The 25,548-nt window shown below is 37.1% G+C and overlaps 1 protein-coding gene across 3 annotated transcripts in view; it reads left to right on the top strand.

The window, feature by feature from the left end:
* The window catches only part of nckap5l (NCK-associated protein 5-like), a 37,303-nt gene that overhangs the window by 6,645 nt on the left and 5,110 nt on the right, over nucleotides 1-25,548 (top strand). The window contains exons 1-7 of one of the 3 annotated variants that reach the window (XM_051096500.1): nucleotides 10,802-11,068; nucleotides 19,896-20,024; nucleotides 20,103-20,171; nucleotides 20,292-20,330; nucleotides 20,522-20,641; nucleotides 21,382-21,471; nucleotides 21,551-24,657. In XM_051096500.1, the coding sequence (XP_050952457.1) occupies nucleotides 19,905-20,024; nucleotides 20,103-20,171; nucleotides 20,292-20,330; nucleotides 20,522-20,641; nucleotides 21,382-21,471; nucleotides 21,551-24,657 (3,545 nt within the window). In that variant the 5' untranslated portion in view covers nucleotides 10,802-11,068; nucleotides 19,896-19,904. Of the gene's footprint in view, nucleotides 1-10,801; nucleotides 11,069-19,895; nucleotides 20,025-20,102; nucleotides 20,172-20,291; nucleotides 20,331-20,521; nucleotides 20,642-21,381; nucleotides 21,472-21,550; nucleotides 24,658-25,548 lie in introns of those variants that run through there. The other 2 variants (XM_051096501.1, XM_051096499.1) reach the window with 2 other exon arrangements.

Raw genomic sequence — 25,548 nt, 5'->3', positions numbered from 1 at the left:
CAATGTCTGTTATCAGTTTTCCCCACTGGTGCATTTCCCCTCACCCTGCTCCCCGGCAAACAGTTACCATGGTTATGGATTGGGGGATCATATAAATGTAGAAAACTCATCAATTACTCTGGGATGCTGGAAAGATATGCCGTATACACAGCAGGGGAGTGGGCTGCCGTCTCCCCAAGACATTACTACTGTTTTCACAAACACTGCAGAATTTTGGATGAGTGCAATTACTCTTCCAGCATTCTCTCCTTCCAGTCTTTGTTGCATTTTTGAGGTGCATGGTGAGGCTTTCTTGCAAATTTGCTCCTGTATGTTACACATTCATGTGTATGGATGTCTGACGTGATGCTCATTTTCTGTTAATGTATTAAAATCTATTCAAATATCACATAGTTTTTACTTTTCTGTGACAAGGCTTAGTTAGTCTAGGTTGTAAAATGTGCAGGTTGATCGATATGTGTGTTTCAGGGCCGATACAGATTATTACAGATCAAGTAGACCGATAACCAATATTTTGATCTGGTGTAAAAATGAAAATGAATGTCAAAATTAAGAATAACAAGAGCTCTGACAAAAACTTTTTTCAAATGCTTTTAAATTATTTTATCTGCAAATCTGTTTTGAAAATGACAGATACAGATAACCATAAAAATGCTTAATATCGGTGCTGATAATCAGTTGACCCCTAAAATGTCATCTGGTGTAAATCTCTAAAAACATAATGATATTTATAGTTAATCATTTAAAAAAAGAGAAAAAAGGTTATCGATTGAGGAATTCAATGATATATGGTCACATCTTTGATGGTGTAAGAAAAATGTATTTTTTTTTATACCTCATGGATACACCAAATGACATTGTTAGTCATTATCAGTGTTATTGTAGTATTATTTATGTACTATTATAGTATTATTTATTATATTATTATTGCTTAATTTTGGCGCTGATAATCGGTCGTCTCCTAAAACGTCATGTAGTGTAAATCAGTAAAAACATAATGATATTTATAATTAATAATTAAAAAAAGAAACACATAAGTTTATGGATTTTGAGGAATTCTATGATGGTCACATCTTTTTAAAGTGTAAGAAAAATTTATTATTTTATACTTCATGGATACACCAAATGACATTTTTAGTCATTATCAGTGTTATTTTAGTATTATTTATGTACTATTATAATATTATTTATTATACTATTATTATTAGTAATATTTATTTATTACTACTAATAATAGTATAATAAATAATTATACTAAAAAAAATATAAACTATTATTGCTTAATATTGGTGCAGATAATCAGTCGTCCACTAAAATGTCATATGGTGTAAATAACTAAAAACATGATGTTTATAATTAATAATAATAATAATAATTATTATATAAAAAAAGTTTATGGATTTTGAGGAGTTCTAGGATTTATGGTCACATCTTTTCAAGGTGAGAAAAAATGTGTTATTTTATACTTCATGGTTACACCAAATGACATTTTTAGTCATTTTCAGAGTTATTTTAGTATTTTTGATGTACTATTATAGTATTGTTTATTATACTATTATTGCTTAGTATCAGCGCCGATAATCGGTCGACCCCTAAAATGTCATGTGGTGTAAATCACTAAAAACATAATGACATTTATAATTAGTAATTAAAAAGAAAAAAGTGTGGATTTCTAAGGTGTATGGTCAAGGTGTAAGGAAAATGTATTATTTTATACTTCATGGTTACACCAAATGACATTTTTAGTCATTATCAGTGTTATTTTAGTATTATTTATGTACTATTACAATATTTATTAATATTTTGAATTATTTTAGTTTTAGTAATTTTAGTACTTCAACTTATTTTATTTGAATTACTTGCCAATGTTTCTAATTTTTTTTTTAATATTAAGTTTTTCATCTTATTTTTATATTTTAATTCTAGCATTATTTCCATTAACAAACAACTTTTAATAGTTTTTATTAACAACATTGATCATTAGGTCATTCGTTTGGGCCAGAAAATAGTATTAAGTTTATTGAGGTCAGATATTAAACTTAAACATGGAAAATGTGACTTAAACTATATATTTTAATGTTTTTTCCTTTATTTATCATGGACACACTTATATGTCATTGACCCGTATATGTTAATGTATATATTATTACAGTGGGTTTGTCAAGATTACATTCCTCCAACCTTCCTGTATACTTAGCCAGTAACAGTATCTTTAGTGCTGAACAGTGGTGCTTAGAGAACCTATCAGCGTTGACCTAGTGAAAGCAACGCACCATTGCAAAAATATATGGATTTATTTTTCTTCACATTCACACTGTAGAAAAAAAAAAGCGAAGCAAACATTTGCTTTGGTTTCTCACAGTGCGCCAGTCTTCAGCTGCAACAAACATTCAATTCATAGTTTTACTTAGCGGAAATATGCTTTGGAATGTGGCCTTAATCAATTCAAGCAAACCAGGTCAATGGCACATCCTGTTTGGGAAAGAGGGGATAAATGTCCACGATTTGGTTGGGCAGCAGTGAGAGTCAAACAAACCTCATCGTCAATGGCGTAGAGTGCGCCAGTCGTACAGCACCATACATTTGATATGGCGGGGGTCCTTTTTCTCTGGCACAAAGAGGCTACAGTCACGGACCCCCTTTGAAAAGCCACACCACCACCCTGTTTGAAAGCCAGGAAAAATGGCCTCACGTGCTTTCATTTCCCTTCTTTTTTCTCTCCAAATGAAAGCATTGGCGGTTTAGGATCCAATGACCTTTAGCCTGTTAATTACGCCAACTATTCCCTCGAGAGGCTTACCAAAGCTGATGTATGTTATGTTTATGTTAAATATGCATCCTGCCCTTCGACAGGGTCACTTCTTTTAAAACACCCACATTATCAATCTGCCTCATAAGAGCAGTCGGTTATCTTCGCAACCTTTTTGGGTCGACAGAATTCGAATATTTATGTAGCTCAGGATTAATGGCAGGATGGAAGTACATGTAGAACACATTAATTCGACTTAAATATGCATTGTAGCATTTCTAAGTGAATAGTGTGTAAGAACAAAAGAGGTTATCCATATATAGTAATGTAAATAAAACTGAAAAAAAAAAAAAAAAAAAAACATTTATTTAAAAAACTATCAGTAAAATCAGTGTGATGCTTTCATTTAGGCATTACAACATTAAGGCAACACTAGTTTTTTGGCCAGCAAAATTTATTTATTTACAGTTGAAGTCAAAAGTTTACATACACCTTGTAGAATCTTCAAAATGTTAATTATTTTTCCAAAATAAGAGGGATCATACAAAATGCATGTTATTTTTCATTTAGTACTGACCTGAATAAGATATTTCACATAAAAAACATTTACATATAGTTCACAAGAGAAAATAATAGTTGAATTTATAAAAATGACCCAGTTCAAAAGTTTACATAAGCTTGATTCTTAATACTGTGTTGTTACCTTTATGATTCACAGCTGTTTTTGTTTAGTGATAGTTGTTCATGAGTCTCTTGTTTGTCCTGAACAAGTTAAACTGTCTGCTGTTCTTCAGAAAAATCCTTCAGGTTTCACAATTTCTTTAATTTTTCAGTATTTTTGTGTATTTGAACTCTTTTCCAACAATGACTGTATGATTTTGAGATCCATCTTTTCACAGTGAGGACAACTGAGGGACTCATATGCAACTATTACAGAAGGTTCAAGCACTTACTGATGCTCCAGAAGGAAACACAATGCATTAAGAGCTGGGGGGTGAAAACTTTTAAAAATTTTAGATCAGAGTAAATTTAACTTATTTTGTCTTCTGAAAAACATATAAGTGTTTGGTCCACATCTTCTGTAGGTTCTGAAGGGCAGTACTAAATGGAAAAAAAAAGATATTTAGGCAAAATAAGAAAAATGTACAATTCTTCATTCATTTCAAAAGTTTTCACCCCCCGGCTCTTAATGCATTGTGTTTCCTTCTGAAGCATCAGTGAGCATTTGAACCTTCTGTAATAGTTGCAGCTCTTCCAAGCTTTATAATGGCAGTGAATGGGTGTTCAGTTTTTGTAGTCAAACAAAACCGTGTCTATAAATCATAAAAAAGTACTCGACATCGTCTAGAGGGTTAATAAAGACCTTCTAAGGTCGATGTGTTTGTGTAAGAAAAATATCCATATTTAAAACTTTATAAGCTGTAATCTATAGCTTCTGCTAACTATCGTACGTGTGTACATAGCGTGGGACATAGGCAACGCAATGACAAACGCAGAAGTGCAGAGGAAAAAAAACAAAACAAAACACTGGTCACGAATTAGAAGTACAAAACAAGGATTTGTAAAGAAAAATGTTGGAGGATTTCGATATTAAGCCAGGAGGAGACTGATTTTACTTTGCTGTGAACAAAACTTGGTTGTCGCAAGACTAGCATACGCTACGCCTATGTTATCCGCTGGAACGCCACTTTTTTGGGAATGCATGTACGACACTTTAGCGGGAGCTAGAGATTACAGTTTATAAAGGTAAATATGGATATTTTTCTTACACAAATGTCTTTTCTCTTCAGAAAGCCTTTGTTAACCCTCCAGAGCTGTGTGGAGTACTGTTTATGATTTATGGACGCAATTTTTCGGGCTTCAAATTCTGAACACCCATTAAAAAGCTTGAAAGAGCCAGGACTTTTGTATTCATCTGAAAGAGTCATAAATACTTAGAATGGCTTGAGGGTATGCAAATCATGGGGTAATTTACATGTTTGGGTCAACTATATCTTTAATAAAAGCTTTTGTCGACGTCAAATCAATATTACAAACTTTTTGTACCGTGGAGGACTGAAAAAACTACACTATTTAAAAAAAAAATCGATCAATAAAATCAAAAAAAGTTTTTGCTTGGGCATTACAAGCTTTTTGTCGTCAGACAGAATTTACTTATGTATGTAGGGCAGAGGATTTACGGCGGGACGGAAGTACATGCAGAACACATTAATGCGCTTAAATATAGATTCTTGCGTTTCTAAGTGGACTGCGGCCACATGCGGCAGAACAAAAGAGGGAAGGTAGGGAGCTGAAATGGCTGCGCGTCCCAGCTGGAAGGTGCCGGAGGGCATTCGCTTTGAGCCACGACGCCTGGTGTCCAGATGTTTAGTGGCTGTGTCCATGTTCACTGGCTCTGCAGTCTGCTGAAATCCAGGCTTCACTGCACTTTACTGCAGTGCCGGCACGGGGACACCGGCTCGGCCAGTGGAACTCACATGCCAGTCTGTAAACCATGCGTATAGCCCACTGTTTTATTATGCTGAGCTGTTTATTTTACAATAGAAGAACATTTTTCCAGGTTTGTTAAACGTGTGGCTTTTTTCACCCTTTGTTTATCAATGGAACCCGATCCCGACCCTCCCTTTTTTTCCCAATACAGTAGCCAGGGTGACATTTAGTCAAGGTGGTAACCATGACTACAAGATTATTCCGCTTTGGCTTTACCAGATGTCCTTGTTCTGTAGATACAGCGTTTACTCGTGTTTGTGACCTCCAAGTCAAATTTGCTTTGTCAGACGGGTTATTTTGTCTCGGCGTGTTTGTACAGTTCATTCTTGCATGCTGTATTTTGGAATTTAGTGTTCACGCTTATCCTTGGAATTGATGCGATTTCCTTCTAAGGGGGGATAAGTACAAGATAAGTCATTGTTTATTGTTAAAAGTCATGGTGTTTACCACTACATAATTGTTGCTGTAATACAGAAGACGTGTAGACGCGTTCCCCGCGGGGCAGAAGGACCGGTCAGTTTAGCACAGTGGCGTCCTGCCCCTCCTTCTCCCCCTCAGACTAGTGTCACATTTCTAAAAGGTGGATCAGCCCCTCCACCTCACATGGAGTTCAGCACATTACCGCCCATTAAGCTGTCTCACTCTCAATGGGGGCTTTTTTTGCCGTGAGCCTGATTTATTCCTTTAATCCTGAGTCACCCAAATGCTTTGTCATTGACCAACTGCTGGCAAATGGAAGTGGACCAAACACTAGCAAATGTCTGTCGCGAGGATTTTTTCCTTAGGGATGTGCTGGTATTAAAATTCAGGCCGATACCAATAAGCTGATTTATTTTTTTCATGAGATTTTTCATGTGGCTGTCATTAATTTTATTATTATTATTATTATTATTATTATTATTATTATTATTATATGTGACCCTGGACCACAAAACCTTGTAGTCTTAAGTAGCACGGGTATATTTGTACTAATTGCCAAAAATACATTGTATGGTTCAAAGTGATCAATTTTTCTTTTGTGCCAAAAATCATTAGGATATTAATTAAAGATCATGTTTCATGAAGATATTTTGCAAATTTCCTACCGTAAACTTAATTTTTGATTAGTAATATCTAATATACTAAGAACTTCTTTTGGACAACTTTAGAGGCGAATTTCTCAATATTTTATTGTTTAAAACAATGTTGTGATGCCTAAATTGATTTGACATTGAAGTGAATTAATATTGATTTTTAAAACTGATTTAAAAAAATATTAGTGCAGGTTTTTTTTTTTTTACATATTTATTTCTATATATTTACCATATTTATTTATGGACATATATTTATTCTGATATCTGCTCAAGGAAAATTCTATATACAATATACAATAAAATATTTTAGATTGTTGTTGTTGTTGTTGTTGTTGTTGTTGTTGTTGTTGTTGTTGTTGTTGTTGTTGTTGTTGTTGTTGTTGTTGTTGTTGTTGTTGTTGTTGTTGTTGTTGTTATGGTATTGCTATCTAAAAGAAAAATACTAAAATCAATAGTTAAAGTCAATAGTAAATTTAAAAACAATTTTGTGATGTCTAAATTAAATTGACATTTGATAAAGTGAATTATTAATGGTTTTATTAACTGATTTTTAAAATGTACAGTATGTGTATTTTTTTATTTACATTATTTATTTACATATATTTACAATATTTATGGAAATATATTTATTGTGATATCTGCTAAATGAAAAGGACAGTTTGAATACAATACATTTTGATGATGATGATGATGATTATTATTATTATTATTATTATTATTATTATCTAAAAGGAAAACTAAACACTAAAATCAATCATTAAAATCAATAGTAAATTTCAAAACAATGTTGTGATGCCTAAATTAAATTGATTTGACAGTGACAAAGTGAATTATTAATTGATTTTTATTAATGATTTTAAAAAATTAAGTGTAGTTTTCTTGTTTTTACATTATTTAATATTTATTTACATATATTTACAATATTTATTTAAGATTTGATTTAATATATTTATTATAATATCTGCTAAAAGAAAAATTTAGTTTGAATAAAATAATATTTTTCTATATTATTATTGTTGTTGTTGTTATTTTTATTATTGTTGTTATTATTATATGATTATTATTATTATTATTATTAATAATAATAATTATTGTTATTATTATTATAATAATAATTATTATTATTATTATTTTTAGTGGCATTTTGTTGTAAGATTTGAAGACTATCTCTCTATCTATCTATCTATCTACACTACAGTAATATTGCACAAAAGATACTATTAATAACACAATCATACAATTTAATAGTAATAATAATATATTGAAAATTGATAGATACTAATTAAAAAGAAATGAATAACTGCTGTAGTCTAATATATTATGCTTCTTCTCAAACATTTTCTTATCAGTTCTTTCTGTTCTGCATCTGTGGAATACAATTCAGTTCCCAGGAAATCTCAGCATTTCATGGTCTCCCACACAGAATCCAAGATTTTCTAATCAGCTTTATCAAATCACGATGTTATTGTAGTTATGTAACATTTGTGAGCTCCAGATATTGCTCAGTCAGACTCAATCAACAGTCTTGAAATGTAATTGCCTCCATTGCTTCCTCTGAGATTTTCTAATTAGGCCAAATGTCCAGCTGTGTTTAAGGAGATGTAGTTCAGCAGAACTGTTACAAGCATGTTAATGTCACTTGGCACCTGGGGCTTACAGACGCTTTCAAGTGTGCTCCACTTTGCATGTCACTGCTGACTAGTGCATTGGTAACACATTGGAAAGCCAAGACGACCTCCCAATAGGACTCGACTCTGAATTCCTGACATTTAAGACCATCATGTCACAATACGCCTTATTATGGATCCGGATCATTGTATGTAATGCCGTAAGTCTATCCCTCATGGGTGTTTAGAGACGTGAAAGTGGAGTTTAAAGGATCACAATGGCCCTTTGTCCAGAAAGCTCTCACCCCTTGAATGTTGACTCCAAGACAACATGTGACCCCCTTGCATTTGGGTCATTTCATCCAATTTAGTCGTCTCATGTGAAGACGCTAACACTAGCTGAGGTGGAATTCCTCCTACAGGCATACACATATGAATTAGTGTCTGGCAAGGGCATGATCTGAGGTTCATTCACAGTCAGGGACGAGCTTTTTCAGCCTTTTGGCCTTGTAGAGTGGCCTGTAGCCATAACTCTGAGATATTTAGATAAGCTTTTAGTGCCTGCAAGAATTTCGTTGTCTTTTGAGCAAAGGGAGGTTACGAAAGTGTCAAAACCTTGCATGTTACCAGCATGTATGTATACATATGTGAGTGAAGTTGAGTCTGTCTGTTGAAGTATACATGACACAATGTGTAACTGAGCTACATCCATATTATCTAGGATTATCTAGGATGCTTAGTCACAAAACATGTCCATTTCAGTCATACTAAAAGCATTTACATGACAATTTAAAAAGGTTGTTTTAGTCTGAGTTGAATAAAACTGTTGTAATTACACTTAGTTTGTCCATAACAGGTAATGTATATAAATTACATATTTTTAAAATGGGCTAGTCAGTGAGTTACCTCAAGAGCCCTATCTCCTGTCAATCGGGATACAACGGGGTGCAAAAGTGGCAAAGAAATTGATGGTTGTTTTGATTAATGGTTGGAAAACTTTTAGAAGTATTAATAACACGAAACTACTTCTTTACCTGGACAAATAAACCAACTGTAAACGGCCGTTAACAGAAGCTAGAGGTGCTGAAGATGAATGCAAAGAGGATAAAATAGAGGGTTTGCACTTACATCACGGTTTGGTCAGTTACCCAGATGCGCAGCCATGTTGGAGATACACGGATGTAGACAACAGCATGGATTGCACGGGTAATGTACTACTGAATACGTTGTTCTGCTAATTTATGCTGTCTAAACCACAGAAAAAAACGTGTGGAAGCTGCTAAATCATATAGAAAAGGACGCAATAAGCAGGAAAGGGTGCAATATTTTGACTAGCTAATGTTAATAGGTGGTAAAGATACGTGCAAACAGTATTAATTAAGATATTTGCCTAATATTTCACCTACCTGACCAGAAATGATAAGAACAAGCACAAATGTTGTCAAGATTCTTGCCTTGGAAATCCTGCTTCAGTCCAACCACAAACGCCGTTTGTTCCTCAGACAGTTTTTTTGCACTTTTCTCCTTGATTTGTTATAACTTTTATCAGTCTGTAGTCCAAATGTTTTTTCCTGGTCCGATCGATTAGTACAGCCCAAAACATGACAATATTTGACCATTTTCAGCAGCAATAATCAGCAAAATATGCTAGTTGTGTTTGGTTCAGTTGCATTGTTTACATTCACTGGCACAGATATAGCCGTCTGACGACGCGTCGTGAAAACACTCTGCTGTAGCAGGCAGATCAAACTCACTGTTTACAATGCTCGAAATATTGGAAGCAAATCCTAAATACTGAATTAGGGGTGTGGGTTTATATGAATGTATCACTGAGGGGAACTAACTGTGAAAAGTTTTGATATTTTCTTTTTTTATCTTACCTTCATATAATGCATATCCATGTAGTATTTAAAAGCACATCGCTGCTTTGTTTACAGCAGTAACTAATGAACGTAACCAACGTTTACGGTTTTCCATGTTGGCAGAGAGTAAATTTGCGTCTCATTCAATCAGTCTGTTATTTTTGTTTTATGAAGTTGTTTTAAGTAGCATAATTTCACAAAGATAAGGTCTGACCATTCAGTTTTTCCTCTGTATAATTTCAAAATGTAATCTAATTTACATTAACAGCTGCTCATACATGTAGCATGTTTGTTTGGATCATGATTAAAATGCAGTGGTTCTGCAACTGCATTCTCATTCATATAAAAGCATGGACATAAACAGATTTAGTTTTATTTTATTTATTTATTTTTTTTGTCATTTGGTCAAACCTCCCAGCAGTATATTTATTAATAATTCACTTTTTATGTGTATGATTTCAGTTCATTTTAGTTTAAGTTTTAGGTTTTTTATGCGTTTTTTCCACTGATCTATATATAATGTTGTCTATGTCAGTGGTTTTGTCGTTTTATTTATTATTTTTTTAATTATATATAGCTTTAATTTATTTTTATTTCAGGTATGTATCCGGGATGTCTCTTCTTTTCCCAGACACTTGCATCTTTGACAGCAGTTATTTATCCAGGTCAGTTTTTGGTCATGCAGCTCCACGCTGACTTCCACAGTATCTGCAGTTGCAATCCAATCAGTGCAAGTCTGATAAAGCAGTCTCAATCCTCTTAGAAAAGAAGCTCCTGCTCCTTGACAAGGGACTGAGTTGCCTGGGTAACTCCATTTTTTTTTCCCAGCGCTCGTTCGGATATCCGTCCTATATTGTCCTCATCTTTGTTCGGGGTGCCTTTCTGAAATATAACCCCCTCTCTTTTTATGGCCTCTCCAGCAGTTGTAGGGTTAATGTTTAGCTGCAGCCGTTGGAGGAGGGAGAGACACTCAGAGGAGAGGTGGGGGGCTGGCCCACAGCTGTTGTAGTAGGCTGGGTCTATTGGGGTAGGATGCCTGCCTCACACTCCCTTGAACAATGGGAGGACATGGAGGCCACTGCAGACAGCAGAGACAGTTTCCTCGCACTTGCCTAAGGACAGGCACTGTACTTCAAGTATAACGTGAGGAGGGTTTCCAAAGAGGAACGCTAAAAAATCAGCAACGGTTTCTTTGTGGCGTTTGCGGATCCTGCTCCCGTGTCTCACTCGCATTTGCCTTGCATGGGCTGCACTGAATAGTCTGGGATGCTCTGACTGGAATTAAAGGTAATTTTATGCATAGCAGTTCGCAGTGCTGGTTTTTAGCCACGGCTGAATCCCGTCTGCATGTTTCTTGCTGTATTTCAGTGACTTGTGCTAGCAGGCACTTTGTCAGGAGTGTGTTTTGTGGAGATCAGATTTGGCTTAGTATGGAATAACTATGCAGCTTCACGGTAGTCTATACAAGATATTTGTATACATTATCTTGCAGCATTAATGTTTAGGACGTTGCAGGTCGGTCACTGATGATTTCGTATGCTAATCACTCAGAACAATTTGCTTAAGCCGGCGTAGCGTGATGAAACAACCCATACAAGTTTTCCCTGTCCAGGAAAACAGCTGATGCCATTTTTAAATGGACTATTAAAAAGTCTATTGCGTCGCCATCTAGGTTAGACAAGCAGTTGCATGCTAAAATGTTAATAAACACAAGTCTGTTTGCATTGGATAAGGAACAACATGGCTTACATCCTTCAGTGTGACGCCTGAAGGACTCATTGTTTGGGTGTAAGTGATTACCTTATTTAACTCAAAGCCAACTGTAAGTAATTGAGAATTAGATTGGAGTTCATTCACAGTTAGTCTGCGAATCCAAATAGTCCTTGAAGGAGCCGGAGCTTTTGCTTAGCCCTCTTTTAAGTGTGTTCAGGCAGCTCATGCTGCAGTCAAGGCCGTGAAAATGTAGACAGCGTACTTCTAGATAGGTGCACTGCCGCAAAGGACAACAATAGTGCATGAGTCTGCAGATGCCTGCGTGGTAACTTTGCTGAGAAACATGGCTTGGCTTTTATGTTTTGTGCAAAATGGAGGACTAGAGAGTCCATAAACATTTTGGGGGCGCCTCTGCTGTCACTGCTGCGACAGTTGGAGTGGACGAATAATCTTTAAAGCACACTGAAAATTGCAATGGAAATCTTTACCCCAGCTGCATAAACCTGCATTATTAAAGATTTTATATATTTAATGCCACATTCAGGAATAGAAGCTGCCACGCCGTACTTCAGAGACTCTTTATCCCCGGAATAATTTACATCAAAGAGAAAAAATAATGCCCTTAGGGACTTGATGGAGGGTCTAGATGTTTGTTTGCTTTGCCACCAAGTGCTTTTATTCGTTATAACTCTATTCAATGCATTTGCATACTGTGTGTTTCCTCTGTCTCCCTGATTGATCATTTTATCAGCTCGTAAATCATGCGAAAAGATCAATAATTGGGTTATGAAGGTGTCTGAGGGCTCTGTGCCCATTGTGCAGGGTGTGAATAATCAGAGACCGTCTCTGCAGATGCCGATTGGCTGCTTCTTAATAACTCCTCGAGTGTGGGGGATGGAGGCGGAGCTCCCAGCACATTTTGGGATCCCATAGAGCCCTACTTCTGTTTGATTGCCTTCACACTGGCTTTATTCCACCCCTCCGAGCCATCCAGGGCCTCCCCCAACATCCACTTTCCCCTTTTTTATCGACACTGGTGTAAATCCTAATTTGCATTATTCGAGATATCATTCGCAACTGTAAGAGGTCACCCCTCCTACAAATGCAAAATGACAAGCGGATCCATGGCAGCCATTCATCCATTCATGGTTTATTGGTGAAGCCAGTGGAAGAAACATGGATTTTTTTTTTTTTTAATTTCTTTAAAGAATAAGTACTGATTGTACTATTAATTACCAGATTCAAATAGTTTAATATTGACTCTGGACCACAAAAAGAGTCTTTAAGTGGCACGGGTATTTGTAGCAATGGCCAAAAATACTTTGTATGGGTCAAAATTAATTAATCAATTTTTCTTTTATGCCAGAAATCATTAGGATTTATGTAAAGATCATGTTCCATGAAGATATTTTGTAAATTGCCTACTGTAAATATATCAAAACTTAATTTTTACTAATATGCATTGCTAAGAACTAAATTTGGACAACTTTAAAGTTGATTTTTCTCAATAATTAGATTTACCACTCTCCAGATTTTCAAATAGTTTTATCTCAGCCAAATATTGTCGTATCCTAACAAACATACAAAGATTATTTATTCAGTCTTCAGATGATGTATAAATCTCAATTTAAAAAAATTGACCCTTATGACTGGTTTTGTGGTCGTGGACCACATATGAGTAATTTTATTCCATGGTAACAATATAGTTATTTTTGTTTTAAATAAGGTCTTTATGAGATCAAAAAAAATTGATACCAACGAAATGTCATAATTCTTGTCACCAGTGTCAATATCACAAAAAAGTGTAATACTAGCCTAAACAAAAAAAAATAAAAAAAACTCAAGCTCACTAAATATGAGTAAACAGTCAGCAATTAAATAATAATAAGAAACTAATTACAAGCAATAGGACAAAAAAATCTGCAGTAGAACAAATAAATAAGAAATGCTACATACATTGTATGAAGTAATGAAATGTATAAAAACACTCCATATTCTTCACTGTGTGAATTAAACATGTATTTCTTTTTATTAAAGTGATTTAGTCAAGAACAGTGAGATATTTTCTCTTATTCGTTATTTGATTAACATGAATGACAGACAGCAGGAATATCAGACTGCTGTCACTTTAAGAGCTGCCCGGATCCAATATACTGTTACACATGTGTTTGCTTTTTCAGCTGTCTGCTTTCACTTGCAAATACAGGCATTTTGACACACAAAAGTGTGTGTTTTTAACCGTTCAAGGCTTATAAAGCAGCAAAATTAACTCAAGTTCAGTACTTGCGCACTCTATGAGCACCGTCTTCATGTTTGCACTCTCAGCGTGCATATAGTGAAATGATTGCATTTTTTTTGTTTTTTTTTTAACCGCAATGCTTAAAACGTGTAAACGATACGTTTTGGTGACCATGTAGCACAGCATCACGTGAGCGTGTAACTGCGACCCAGACAGCACATGTACATCTGCAAGATGTCTGTTAAAGATCACTTGATCTGGAAAGCATCTGCTGTGTACGGACATCTGACAGACGTCTGCAAGATGTCAGTTTTCCATATATTCTGAATCATAAACATCTAATGGACGTCTACTTGACATCTGATAGGAAATGTCCTATAGACGTATTGCAGATGAGCAAACATTCTAACAAATACGTCTTGCACATGTAAATGCATCAAATAGTCTCCATGATGTACATATGCTATCAGGGGGTTGACAAATTTCTACCTGTTAATCGTGTCTATTGCTATATCGCCCACCACTAATTGCTCAAAGTATATAAATTACATTTATTAGAAGGCATGTGGTTGTGATCTTTCTGCTGGTCTTGACGCCCTTGTCTTTTACAGATAGGCGTGTAAATAAATGCCTGTGGTTCAGTGCACGATGGTTAAAAATAAATTTGACATTGTGTGCGATCGAAAACTCCTTCGTCCTTCTTCCTGATTAAGCAGACGCTCTCCTCATCATTCGATCAACCTCTCTAGAAGCTGTGTGTCCTCTACATTGTCAGATAAGAGTGCCTCTCTTGTGTTTGATATATCTAGCAAAAGAGACAGTGGCCTCTGGTGTCTGACTTCGCCATGTTTTGTCGTAGTCTCGTCTCAGAGCGTAGCTTTGATTTCTAGTCTTAGTCACATTCTGTAGACTTCTCTCCTCTGGGCATCATACCAAGCCAGTGACTCAGAAGTATGTGAGAATATAAGTCCTACCAACGTTAACAGTAGTCTCTCAGAAGCTTAGCTTCAATAAATGTACTGCTTTACAGACAAATGAGTTTGGGGCCCTGTTTTGGGTACGCCACAGTGCTTTATTGCTATGTTTACTATACAGAATATCAGTGGATTAAGGGGCTTGCATTGTGCTTGTGCGCTGCCAAGAATCCTGTTGGCATGGGTGCTTGTTTGCCTCTGTTTTTGCTTGTCGCTAAAACCGACTCCACTATGCTATGGTATATAGAGCAGGGCTGTAAGCATCCTAGATGTTATGGCGGGTACATCCACCCACGCTGTTCAGAATAGTGGTTGATTTTTCTATGCATGATTCTGAAAGGGACAGTTCACCCAAAAATGTCAATTACCCACCCTCATGTCGTTCCAAACCCATAAAATCTTTGTTCATCTTCAGAACACAAATTAAGATATTTTTGATCAAATATGAGAGCTTTGATCCCTGCATAGACAGCAATGCAACTACCATGTTCAAGGCCCAGAAAGGTAGTAAGAACATTGTTAAAATGTGACATCAATGGTTCAACCTTAATTTCATGAAGCTTCGAGAATAGTTTTTGTGTGCAAAGAAAACAAAAACGCTTAATTAAAAATATCTTCATTTGTGTTCTGAAGATGAACGGACTTACGGGTTTGGAACAACATGAGGGTGAGTAATTAATGACAGAATTTTCGTTTTTGAGTGAACTATCCCTTTAAGTTTAGGGCCAGATGCAAACTGATGCTAATCTCCTTACAAGAGCACAGAGGATTAGCCCTGTTCTACTGAACACAGTACTTCAGTTGTGTTTAAGAAGTGACTGCACTGTAGCTAAGGCCATTAGCTGTCAATAAATGCAGATGTATTTATTTATTTACTCTGAAAATTAAGCTTGAACCACTGGTTTGGTTGACCATCATGATTCAGTGTTAGTTAGTCCAAACATGTCTTAAGGAATGTTGGATGTTGTCTCTCTGGGGACTTTTGAGGAAGGTCCAGAAGTACAGTAGCAATGGAGGGGAATTTTTTTGACTGGCAGTCATCTCTCCAGTGACAATATTATCATAAAGACTCTAAAATAGGCTTTTGAGGATATGTTTTATCAGAATCAGCTTACCCATACATTTTTTATTGCTTGCAAGTGATTCATAGATGAAAAGGGAAGATGATCGAGGCTGGTGGAGATCCTCTTGAGGTTTTGCCCAGCCCTGGCCTCCAGCATTCGGAAAAAACGGTCAAGCATTAACAGCATGGGGTAAAAATGCAGAGACATGACGGAGTTCTAGCTAATCCAGTATTGTAAATGTTGTGAAACAGATATGTCATCACTCACGCATAATATGTAGAATTGACTTCCTTGTAGCTCGATATTATCTTTATCTTACAACTCTTTTAGACAGACGCATACGAGGACTCGAGCGTGACACAGTGAAATCTAAAGGGATGTTTTATTTAGGTTTTTCTTTTCAGACAAGAACAAAAGTACTAACCTGGAATACCGGTTAGTTCTACTCCTCTAGCTATATTCACTCTACAGAAGGAATATCATTTAAACTTTTTAAGGTATTAAAATTCAAGCGTTTTCCCCAAGGCATTGGATTTTCACTATATTCATTTCTTGGTGAGTTTTTGGCTACTATTTATTATTTTTTTTTTCAGTTATTATTTTAAATCGATAATTTGTGTGTTTATCTACAGTCGAGGTTTATCTACAATCTGCAAAATGTTAATTGGTTTACCAAAATAAGAGGGATTACACAAATGCATGTTATTTTTTTTTAGTATTGAACTGAATAAGAAATTTCACATAAAAGATGTTTACATATAGTCCACAAGAGAAAATAACAGAATTTATGAAAATGACCACGTTCAAAAGTTTACATACACCTGATTCTTAATACTGTGTTGTTACCTGAATGATCCACGGCTGTGTTTTTTTTGTTTAGTGTTAGTTGTTCATGAGTCCCTTGTTTGTCCTGATGAGTTAAACTGTCTGCTGTTCTTCAGAAAAATCCTTCAGGTTTTTCAGTGTTTTTGTGTATTTGAGTATGTATTGTGTATATTACAGAAGGTTCAAATGCTCATTGATGCTTCAGAAGGAAAAATTATGCATTAAGAGCCGGGGGGTGAAAACTTTTGAAATTGAAGATCAGGGTAAATTTAACGTTTGTCTTCTGGGAAACACGCAAGTGTCTTCTGTAGCTTCTGAAGGGCAGTACTAAATGAAAAAAATATGATATTTAGGCAAAATAAGAAGAATCTACACATCTTCATTCTGTTCAAATGTTTATAGCCCTGGCTCTTAATGCATCATGTTTCCTTCTGGAGCATCAGTGAGCCTTTGAACCTTCTGTAACAGCTACATATGGGTCCCTCAGTTGTCCTCAGGGTGAAAAGATGGATCTCAAAATCACACAGTCATTTTTGGAAAGGGTTCAAATACACAAAATTGTTGAAAAATCTAAGAATTTGTGGGACCTGAAGAATTTTTCTGAAGAACAGCAGGCAGTTTAACTCATTCAGGTAACAACACAGCATTTAAGAATCAAATGTGTGTAAACTTTTGAACTTTATGTGTGTGAAATATCTTATTCAGGTCAGTACTAAATGCTTATTTTGGTAAAATAATTAACATTTTGCAGATTCTGCAAGGTGTATTTATTAAACATTTGGTGCATTGGCAGTAAATTTTTTTTATAGGATTTGTAGATGGATTAAATTCAGGATTTTAATTATGATTGATCACTTATGTATCTATTTTTATTGTAAGTAATTGTGGATAACAGTTTCTTCTGTATGAAAAATGTAAATGCTTCCGTTCTGCATGGCTTAATGTATGACAGTAACGCTACAAATACATCTTCCTCTATCAGAAGGCTATGCCTTGTGTCTTTTTGAAAAGACTCTGTCATGTGAAAGGAGCCTCCTGGCACCGCAGGAACTAGCAGCTCTATAGTGTGGCCCGGAGCCTGTCAAATAGTGCCGTCTTTACTGTTAAAACAGAGCAGTGTTCTCTGACCCGCTGCACCCTGTCAACCCTCTAACCCCAGTAGCGTTTGTATTCATTTACTTCCAGATATGGAGCTTCCATTTAAGCTATTCACTCACGTTAGATGTCTATAGATAAGCTTGCTACATAAATGAGCACACAGAATACTTAGAGGATCAATAATGAATAAGTCCCGTAACCATATTGATTTTTAGATTCGGTTTTAATGTGATAGTCCATCCGCTTACTACATCCGGTGTTCATATTGAAGGTCAAATGTATGGTATAGTGCAGTGGTGGGAATAGGTGGATGACGGTGACTGGAAGCTGGAAGCCCTGCACGGCCCTTGTCCAACAGCTTATCAGAGTTCTCGGCCAGAGTCCGACCCGAGCCCGTCTTTTTTCCCCCCTTTAACAAAACAGCTTATACTACTGTTTCAGTTGTTAAAATAGTTCAGTTTTGTATGTAATGGCAAAGTGATTATATTGCGTTTTGTTTTTTGAGTAAGTTAATTTAGAAAAACGTTTGAAGCATTTTTTGTTTGTTTTTTTAAAGTGACCAAGCAGCCAGCGGAAGACTGATAATAATCTCAAATCATCACGACTTGCCTAAAATAAAATCAGTATATATAAAACAGTTCAGGTTTAAAACAATGTTAGTTTAAACGTTAAACCTAGATAAATGTATGCAATTAGGCGCATCTCCAATCATTTTTTCCTGAGAGTGGAAGCTAAAGCTGCTTTGCAGGACATGGAGGCGCCAGTGTGATCACTTTCATTATTTCATTGGAAACTATTTAAAATATTCCGTCATTTTTGCCCATTAAGGTAAGAGTAATACATCATTTGGAACTGTAAAGGGTCTACTTTTATTTGTGTGCGCTCACAATATCAACAAAACGTTGCAAACGGTGCTTTTATAAAATAAAGAAAACAAACATAATGCGCTTTCTGTCGTCTCAGCAGGAGGGAATATATACCTCACAGACATGATAAATATATCTATAGAAAGTTTTAAATTATTACTTAACGAAATAAAATAAATCGAAAACAAAAACTCTTTTATTATGTAATCTGTAAAAATGCATTTCAGAGTCAGGATCGGCAACTTCATCCTTGCGACACTGACTCAGAAAACACTAGTTTATTAATAAATAATTAAAAAATCTCTTTGCTATGAACTATGACATGAAAACTATGACGTGAAAACTGTCCCGAAGCCCAGCCTTAGGCGCGTAAAAAAAAAGTCGGGGCCCGCCGGGCTCGGGCTGAAATGCAGGGCTCTAAAGCTGCTGTTGTGGTATAGTTCGACGATAAGGACATTGACACAGGAGAAACATGTTTAAATTATATTTTGATATCACTCAGAATTTGTTTAGTATAATGGTATATTGGTTAATGGCTTCAACGTACAAAGCGAAATTGGGGTAATGGGAAAAATTCTTGGTTTGCCAAGCAGGTTTGTCCACCATATTTTTTTAAAACACGTCTTTGAGCACGGTTTTGACGTCTTAGTTTAAATGCAGGTCAAGAGGATCTGATTCTGCGCCCCAGTCAGTAAGTCAGTAGGTCGCGAATCTGCGTGATGGCTGGAATCCTCTAGTGTTTTCAGACCTCTCCTGTCTAATCCATTCTGATGACACTATTAGTGAAGATGTGTCCTGCCAGGGACTCAAGTCCTGCTTACTCACTCCCAGCTGTCTTAAAGACTCGCTAATCGCGCTAACTCTTTTACGTCGAGATTAAAAGGCACACCGCTGGTGTGTTCTGTAACAACACCAAGTACACCAGAATGTTTGGAAAGTTGATTTACAGGTTGTTTAACCAGTTGTTTACAATATGTGAACGCAGTGGTTAAAAAAGCAAGAATCTGAAACTCTTTTTAAAGGTGGGGTGTGTAATTTCTGGTTCATTAGCACACCAAAGAGAATTGCATTAATAATGTGTCTTCAAACAAGTTTCGCCAAACACTCCCCTCATCTTCAATCGGTTGGACAAACAGACAGCCCTGCCCCAAACTTACAGTGTTCTCTGTGTATTTAGTATTGTCGACATTAAAAAAACACTTGACAAGCTCAAAGAGTGATTATAAGAATAGCGCTTTTCTTTCACTCAGAGTGGTTTACATAGTGTGAGGACAGAATGAAAAAGTTTTTGTCTCTATTTTAAAAACTTTTTATCTATCTCTTCGTTTTTGTTAGGTGGAGACAATGTCGGAAGAGGCCCAAAATAGAGTAGATGAGGACTTTGAGTCTGAGGAGGGTGATCTGGAGTCCTATCTAGAAGAAGAGAGCAGCAGTGAGCTTCTGGAGCGAGTGAGAGAACTTCAAGTAAGTACCATATACTTTCACAGAGAGTAGAGTTTTGTTTACTTTTCTCCCTGTTTAAACTGTTCTATTTTTGTATAGGCCGAGAACTCTGCCCTTTCATTAGCAAACGAGAGTCAAAGAGAAGCATATGAGCGATGCTTGGACGAGGTGAGTTCCTTACCAACCCATGCATTTGCCTTCCTGTGGAGGTTTTGCAATGTTTTTGCCTAATGCAGAAGCCAGTTAGATAGGAAGTATTTTATGTTTAATTTATGTGTTCATTTTTAGGTCGCCAACCATGTTGTCCAAGCTTTGCTCAATCAAAAGGTAAAAAACTTCATCTGAACTACAGAGTCTAAAGAGTTTTTATATTTTATTCATATTTATTCATGAATTATTATAAATTATTGAATTATTAAATCATTGATAATTTTGCATGTATATTTTATAAGTGCTATACATATTCTAGTCATGTATTTTTTAAATGTTTTTTAAAAAGCTGTGGACTTTACTTTTAGGATCTCCGAGAGGAATGCATTAAGCTGAAAATGCGTGTGTTTGATTTGGAGAGGCAGAACAGAACACTGTGTGAGCTCCTGCAGGAGAAACTGCACAGTCAATCATGTGTACATCAGCAGGTAAATGATTAAATCCGTCAACATATGTGACCCTGGAGCACAAAAACAGCCATAAGGGTCAATTTTTTGAAACTGAGATTTATGCATTATCTGAAAGCTGAATAAATAATCTTTCCATTTGATGTATATTTTGTTAGGATACAACTATTTGAAAATTGCAAAAAAAATCTAAATATTGCGAAAATCGCCTTTAAAGTTGTCCAAATGAAGTTCTTAGCAATGCATATTACTGTTCGAAAATTAAGTATTGATATATTTACGGTAGGAAATTTATAAAATATCTTCATGGAACATGATCTTTACTTAATATCCTAATGTTTTTTGCATAAAAGAAAAATCAATCATTTTGACCCATACAGTGTATTGTTGGCTAATGTTACAAATTTACCTGTGCTACTTATGACTGGTTTTGTGGTCCAGGGTCGCATATGATGACAAAATGCACAGTGCTGGCCCGGTTTGTTTTTCACAAAACATTCTTCAAAGTCCACAGGGATGTCCTATTATGTTTGTTTGCAAAGTGAAGAAAATGGCTCAATTAACGTCTTCCTGTTTAATTTTCCTGGGCTGCATGGGCAGCATTTTTTTTCTATGTAACTACAAGGAATTTGTGTGTAAACAGGCAAAAAAAATTCCCTTGTTGTGCATGCATTGTTGTGATACATGAAGTGTTTTGCATAATCCAAAAATTGATTCATATAATAAGAAGCTTAAAGCTTACCTGATGTGTCTTATCAAAGCAGCCAGGACCCTGTCTGGAGCACATTGGCGAGCTGCAGCACAGTGAATCTAACAAACTGATTGAGGCTCAGAGGAATGCACAAGCCAAGGTAAGAGCCGTACACAAAGTCTTTGTTGAATCAATCTTGTATGACAACTTTACCTCATCCTTATGATTTGGTTCCGCAGGGAAACAGCGAATGTGCACAAAATTGCATACCAGAGACCCAAGGTTCATCCACGTCCATGGAGGCCATGTCTCCATTCTTGAAGAAGAAAGCACACATTTTAGAGGTCCTCCGCAAGCTTGAAGAAACAGATCCGCTTCGGTACCACCGTTCCTCTGGCATTCCCTCGATCTGTGACTATAGCCAGGCTCTTGCCTCTAAGGAGGCTGTATTAGCCTGCAGAGACAATTCATCCAGGTGCAATGCACCCAAAGCACATTGTTCCCATTCCTGTCCAGATGTTTGCACACATCAGCATTTGAATGGAGGAGAGCACAGCAATGTAAAATGTGGTAGTTGTAGCACATGCCTGATGCTGTCCAATAAAGATTCAGTCAGCTTAGCCAAGAGTAGCCACAATTGTTGCACTTCAGCCCCAATTACCATCGATAACCTCAATTTGGCTCGGCCCGATTTCCAAGAGAACGTGGAAATGCAGAGCCTCGTGAAGCCTGCCACAGGTACAAGTGAACTGTTTATAAATAGGACATCTGGAGACATGTCCATTCTTTCAGCAGAGCAAAGTCTTATCCCACCGAATGAACCCCACTCATTAGAAGTCCCCGAATCGTACTCAAGATTGACCATTTCAGAGAGGGATCAGCCCAGAGGATCCGATCACGTCTTGGTGGAAACAAGAGACAAGAATAGGTTGTCTGACCTTCTGCTTGAGTCTCAATCCAATAGGTCCAGCGGCAGCACCTGCAATGAGACCATTTGTGACGATAGCACAATTGATGTGGCGCTACTAGACTCGGACTTGAAGCACTTAAACGCTGTAGCGCCACAAAGACTCGAGAAGGAAGAGTTCGCAACAAAAGACGACACTGACTGTGTCTGTCGAGCCACCTCAAAGCTTCCTACTCTCGGACTCAAAGACAATTTACAAAATGCACACTGTGAGATGGACAGCAATGAACCAGTCCACAAAGGTCTGTTATTTTCTCCTAATGAGAATCATACTGCCTCAAAAGTACTGGATGATATCTCCGTCCCTGTGAAAGACACCCCTTCCGATCCTCAGTCCATTAGATCGAAAGTTGCCGTCAGCCCGAATCAAGTTTCCTGCCTTAGAGAGGTCAAGGCCTCACCTTCCAAACTGCTTAAGTTCCTTAAGATACCCACTCTTGGGGAACGTACCGCAGTACCTGCTCCACCTCGTCTCAGTCCTCAGTTGACTCGTAGCTCGAAGATTCCTTGCCGGAGCAACAACTATGAGGTGCACAATTCCCCCGGAGCCACGCGAAAAGCCACCACGACAGAGAGGCAAAGACAGCTGCCCCCTTCCAAATCGGAGTCACACTCTGCTCCAACTTCTCCGCCGCAGCCTGATGAAGTCCCTGCACCCTTGCCAAAGGACCTTAGCTGTGCTATCCCTAAAACAACTCGTGTAGCCAAGCCTACACAAAGTTCTCACATCCAAAAGACCCCTCAGAAAATTCCCCACTACGAAAACATCTCTGACATCTCCAAAACGTGCAACGCCGATGTATCCCAGCTGCTTGGAGAAGTGAGCTCATCTCTTCAGAATTCCAGCCCGGCTAATGAAGGTGCGAAAGGAAAGCAGACGAAGTTTGGAGTAGAGCGACCAACGAGTCTCAAGCAGAAGGAAATCTCACCAGAGTCTGATTCTTCAGACCAAGATGACAGCTCAGGTAGCCCGGTTTGGCATAAGCAAGTCAATCACCGCAGTCTACCTAGTCAGTCATCATCCCAGAAGGCTCAGAGTGGGATAAGCACGAGGTCCAGGAGCCAAGAGAAAAACGAAATGGCGGATAATGATGCGCAAAGCTCCGAATCGCCTTTCAAAAGAAGTGAACCACCGCCTGTTCCTAAGAAATCAGGGATTGGTAGACATTCAGGTGAATCAAGTCATTCGTTTAAAGAACGACTGGCTGCACTTGGCAAGTTGAGGAACCCAGACGAGTCCACAACTTGCCCTCCGGTTGCAGAGAAGAAAGAAATTCAATCAGCTGCAAGCATACCGACACGAACCACAGATAAAAGCAAAATTGCTGACAGGAACTCTGATTGCAAGTCGGGAGAATATAGACTTCCTAAAAGTACAGATTCCATTGAAGATAAGTCATACCATTCAGGTCATCTTGATGGTGCCGTTTCGAAACAACAGGCAGCCTTTCAGCATGTTGAGCAAGCTGTCAGGTCTCCTCCCACTAGCACGTTAGTTTCCAAACTTGAACACGAGTCTTCTAGAACATTCTTAGCCAAGCAGGAGAGCCCAAAATCTAAGATGCATCCACCATCTACTAACCTAGAGGCTGCGCAGGCTTTGCGGAGCTATGCTAAGAGTACGGCACCCCATAGTCTTTCATACAATGGAAAAAATGTTGCTGGTCCCCATAGTGGCAGCCCCAATAAAATCCCTCTCAAATCACCAACTAAAACTGTGCCACCCTCAATGAACCGAGATGGGAAACCTACTCAAGAGTTTCAGAGGTACATGTCAAAATCTGAGGACAGGAGCCATCTCAGGGCCAACAAGAAGAAGAATTCTTCCTACGGAGAGAGTCTTCCTCCACCGCCGCCAAGGCCAGTAGAGTCTGCTGAAGAAAAAAGGCACTCTGCCCCTAGCCCTCAGTCTTCTATTGAGCAAAAGGTCATGAAGGGCATTGAGGAAAACATGCTGAAACTGCAAGAGCAAGATAAAGGGCAAATGGCCGAGGTCAAGCAAAAGGCTTCCAATGGAATTGCCAACTGGTTCGGTCTGAGAAAAAGCAAGCTTCCCGCTCTTAGCCGTAAACCAGAAACGTCCAAAGCGAAAGATGACAAGAGAGAATGGAAACTCAATATATCCTCAGTGGGCAAGGATTCCAAGGGGGCTGCGAAGAGAACCGAGAGCGAGAGCCTAAACATTTCCATGCTGATTGAGAAGGCAGAGGGCTTGCATAAAGCTCTTGAAGAAGAACGGGCTTATGTCAATGGAGTGGCCTTGGACCGACAAGGAAAGGGACATTCTTGTGAGGTGGTGATGGACCAAGCCCAAGGCCAGCTGTCTGTAATGTACAGAGGAGTGCCATCTGATAACTTCATGCAGCAACTGCTAAACCGGTTAGTACAAAGGTGTTTTATTTTGACATTTGTTTTAAAGAAAGATGGCACAAGTACATATTCCAAGTGGGGCTAAAAAAAGGTGCCATTTGGTTGCGCTTAACGCAATTAAATGTAGTTTTTAATAATATTTTCAGTCATTTTCTCAGTTTTTTTTCTTCCAGGACATGTTCTTTTAGTACATGAATCAATCCAGAATAAAGCCACAAATCAAAGGCCAAATTAATTAATTAATCCTTAATTCCTTGATCGTCAAGTGCATAGTTGTAGAACAGGTTTGCAGGTGTTTGCAAATTAATTGGATGTATGAGTAAGGTGAGAAAATGTGCTTTGAGACTTTATTTGAATATGTCTTGTGAATCAGCTGTCTTGACAGTTAATGTGAATTTGCATTTTCACAGTGACTGGGCTTCTGCTTCTGGTTTAAGAAATGAGAGGGAAAGTTTAAACAAAATGTAAAAATGTACTTGCATTCAACCAAAACCAAAACTATTTAATAAAAAGCACTAGAAAGGAAGATCATAAAAGTAGTCTACCTGCTACACTACCAGTCAAAGGTTTTTGAACAGTATGATTTTTAAAGTGTCTTCTACTCACCAAGCCTGCCTTTATTTATTCCAAAGTACAGCAAAATCAGTCAAATTTAAACATATTTTTACTATTTGAAATAACTGTTTTTTTATTTGAATATATTTTAAAATGTAATTAATTTGTGATTTCGAAGCTGCATCTTAGCATCAGTACTCCAGTCACATGATCCTTCAGAAATCATTCTAATATGATTTGCTGCTCAAAAACATTTATTATTATGTTGAAAACAGCTGAGTAGAATTTTTCAGGTTTCTTTAACGAATAGGAAGCTCAGAAGAACATCATTTATCTGAAATGGAA

Source organism: Labeo rohita, chromosome 23 (assembly GCF_022985175.1).
Source record: "Labeo rohita strain BAU-BD-2019 chromosome 23, IGBB_LRoh.1.0, whole genome shotgun sequence".
Classification (NCBI taxonomy): Eukaryota; Metazoa; Chordata; class Actinopteri; order Cypriniformes; family Cyprinidae; genus Labeo; species Labeo rohita.
Note: the sequence above shows the minus strand (reverse complement) of the source record. Positions and strands in the feature narration are given on the sequence as shown.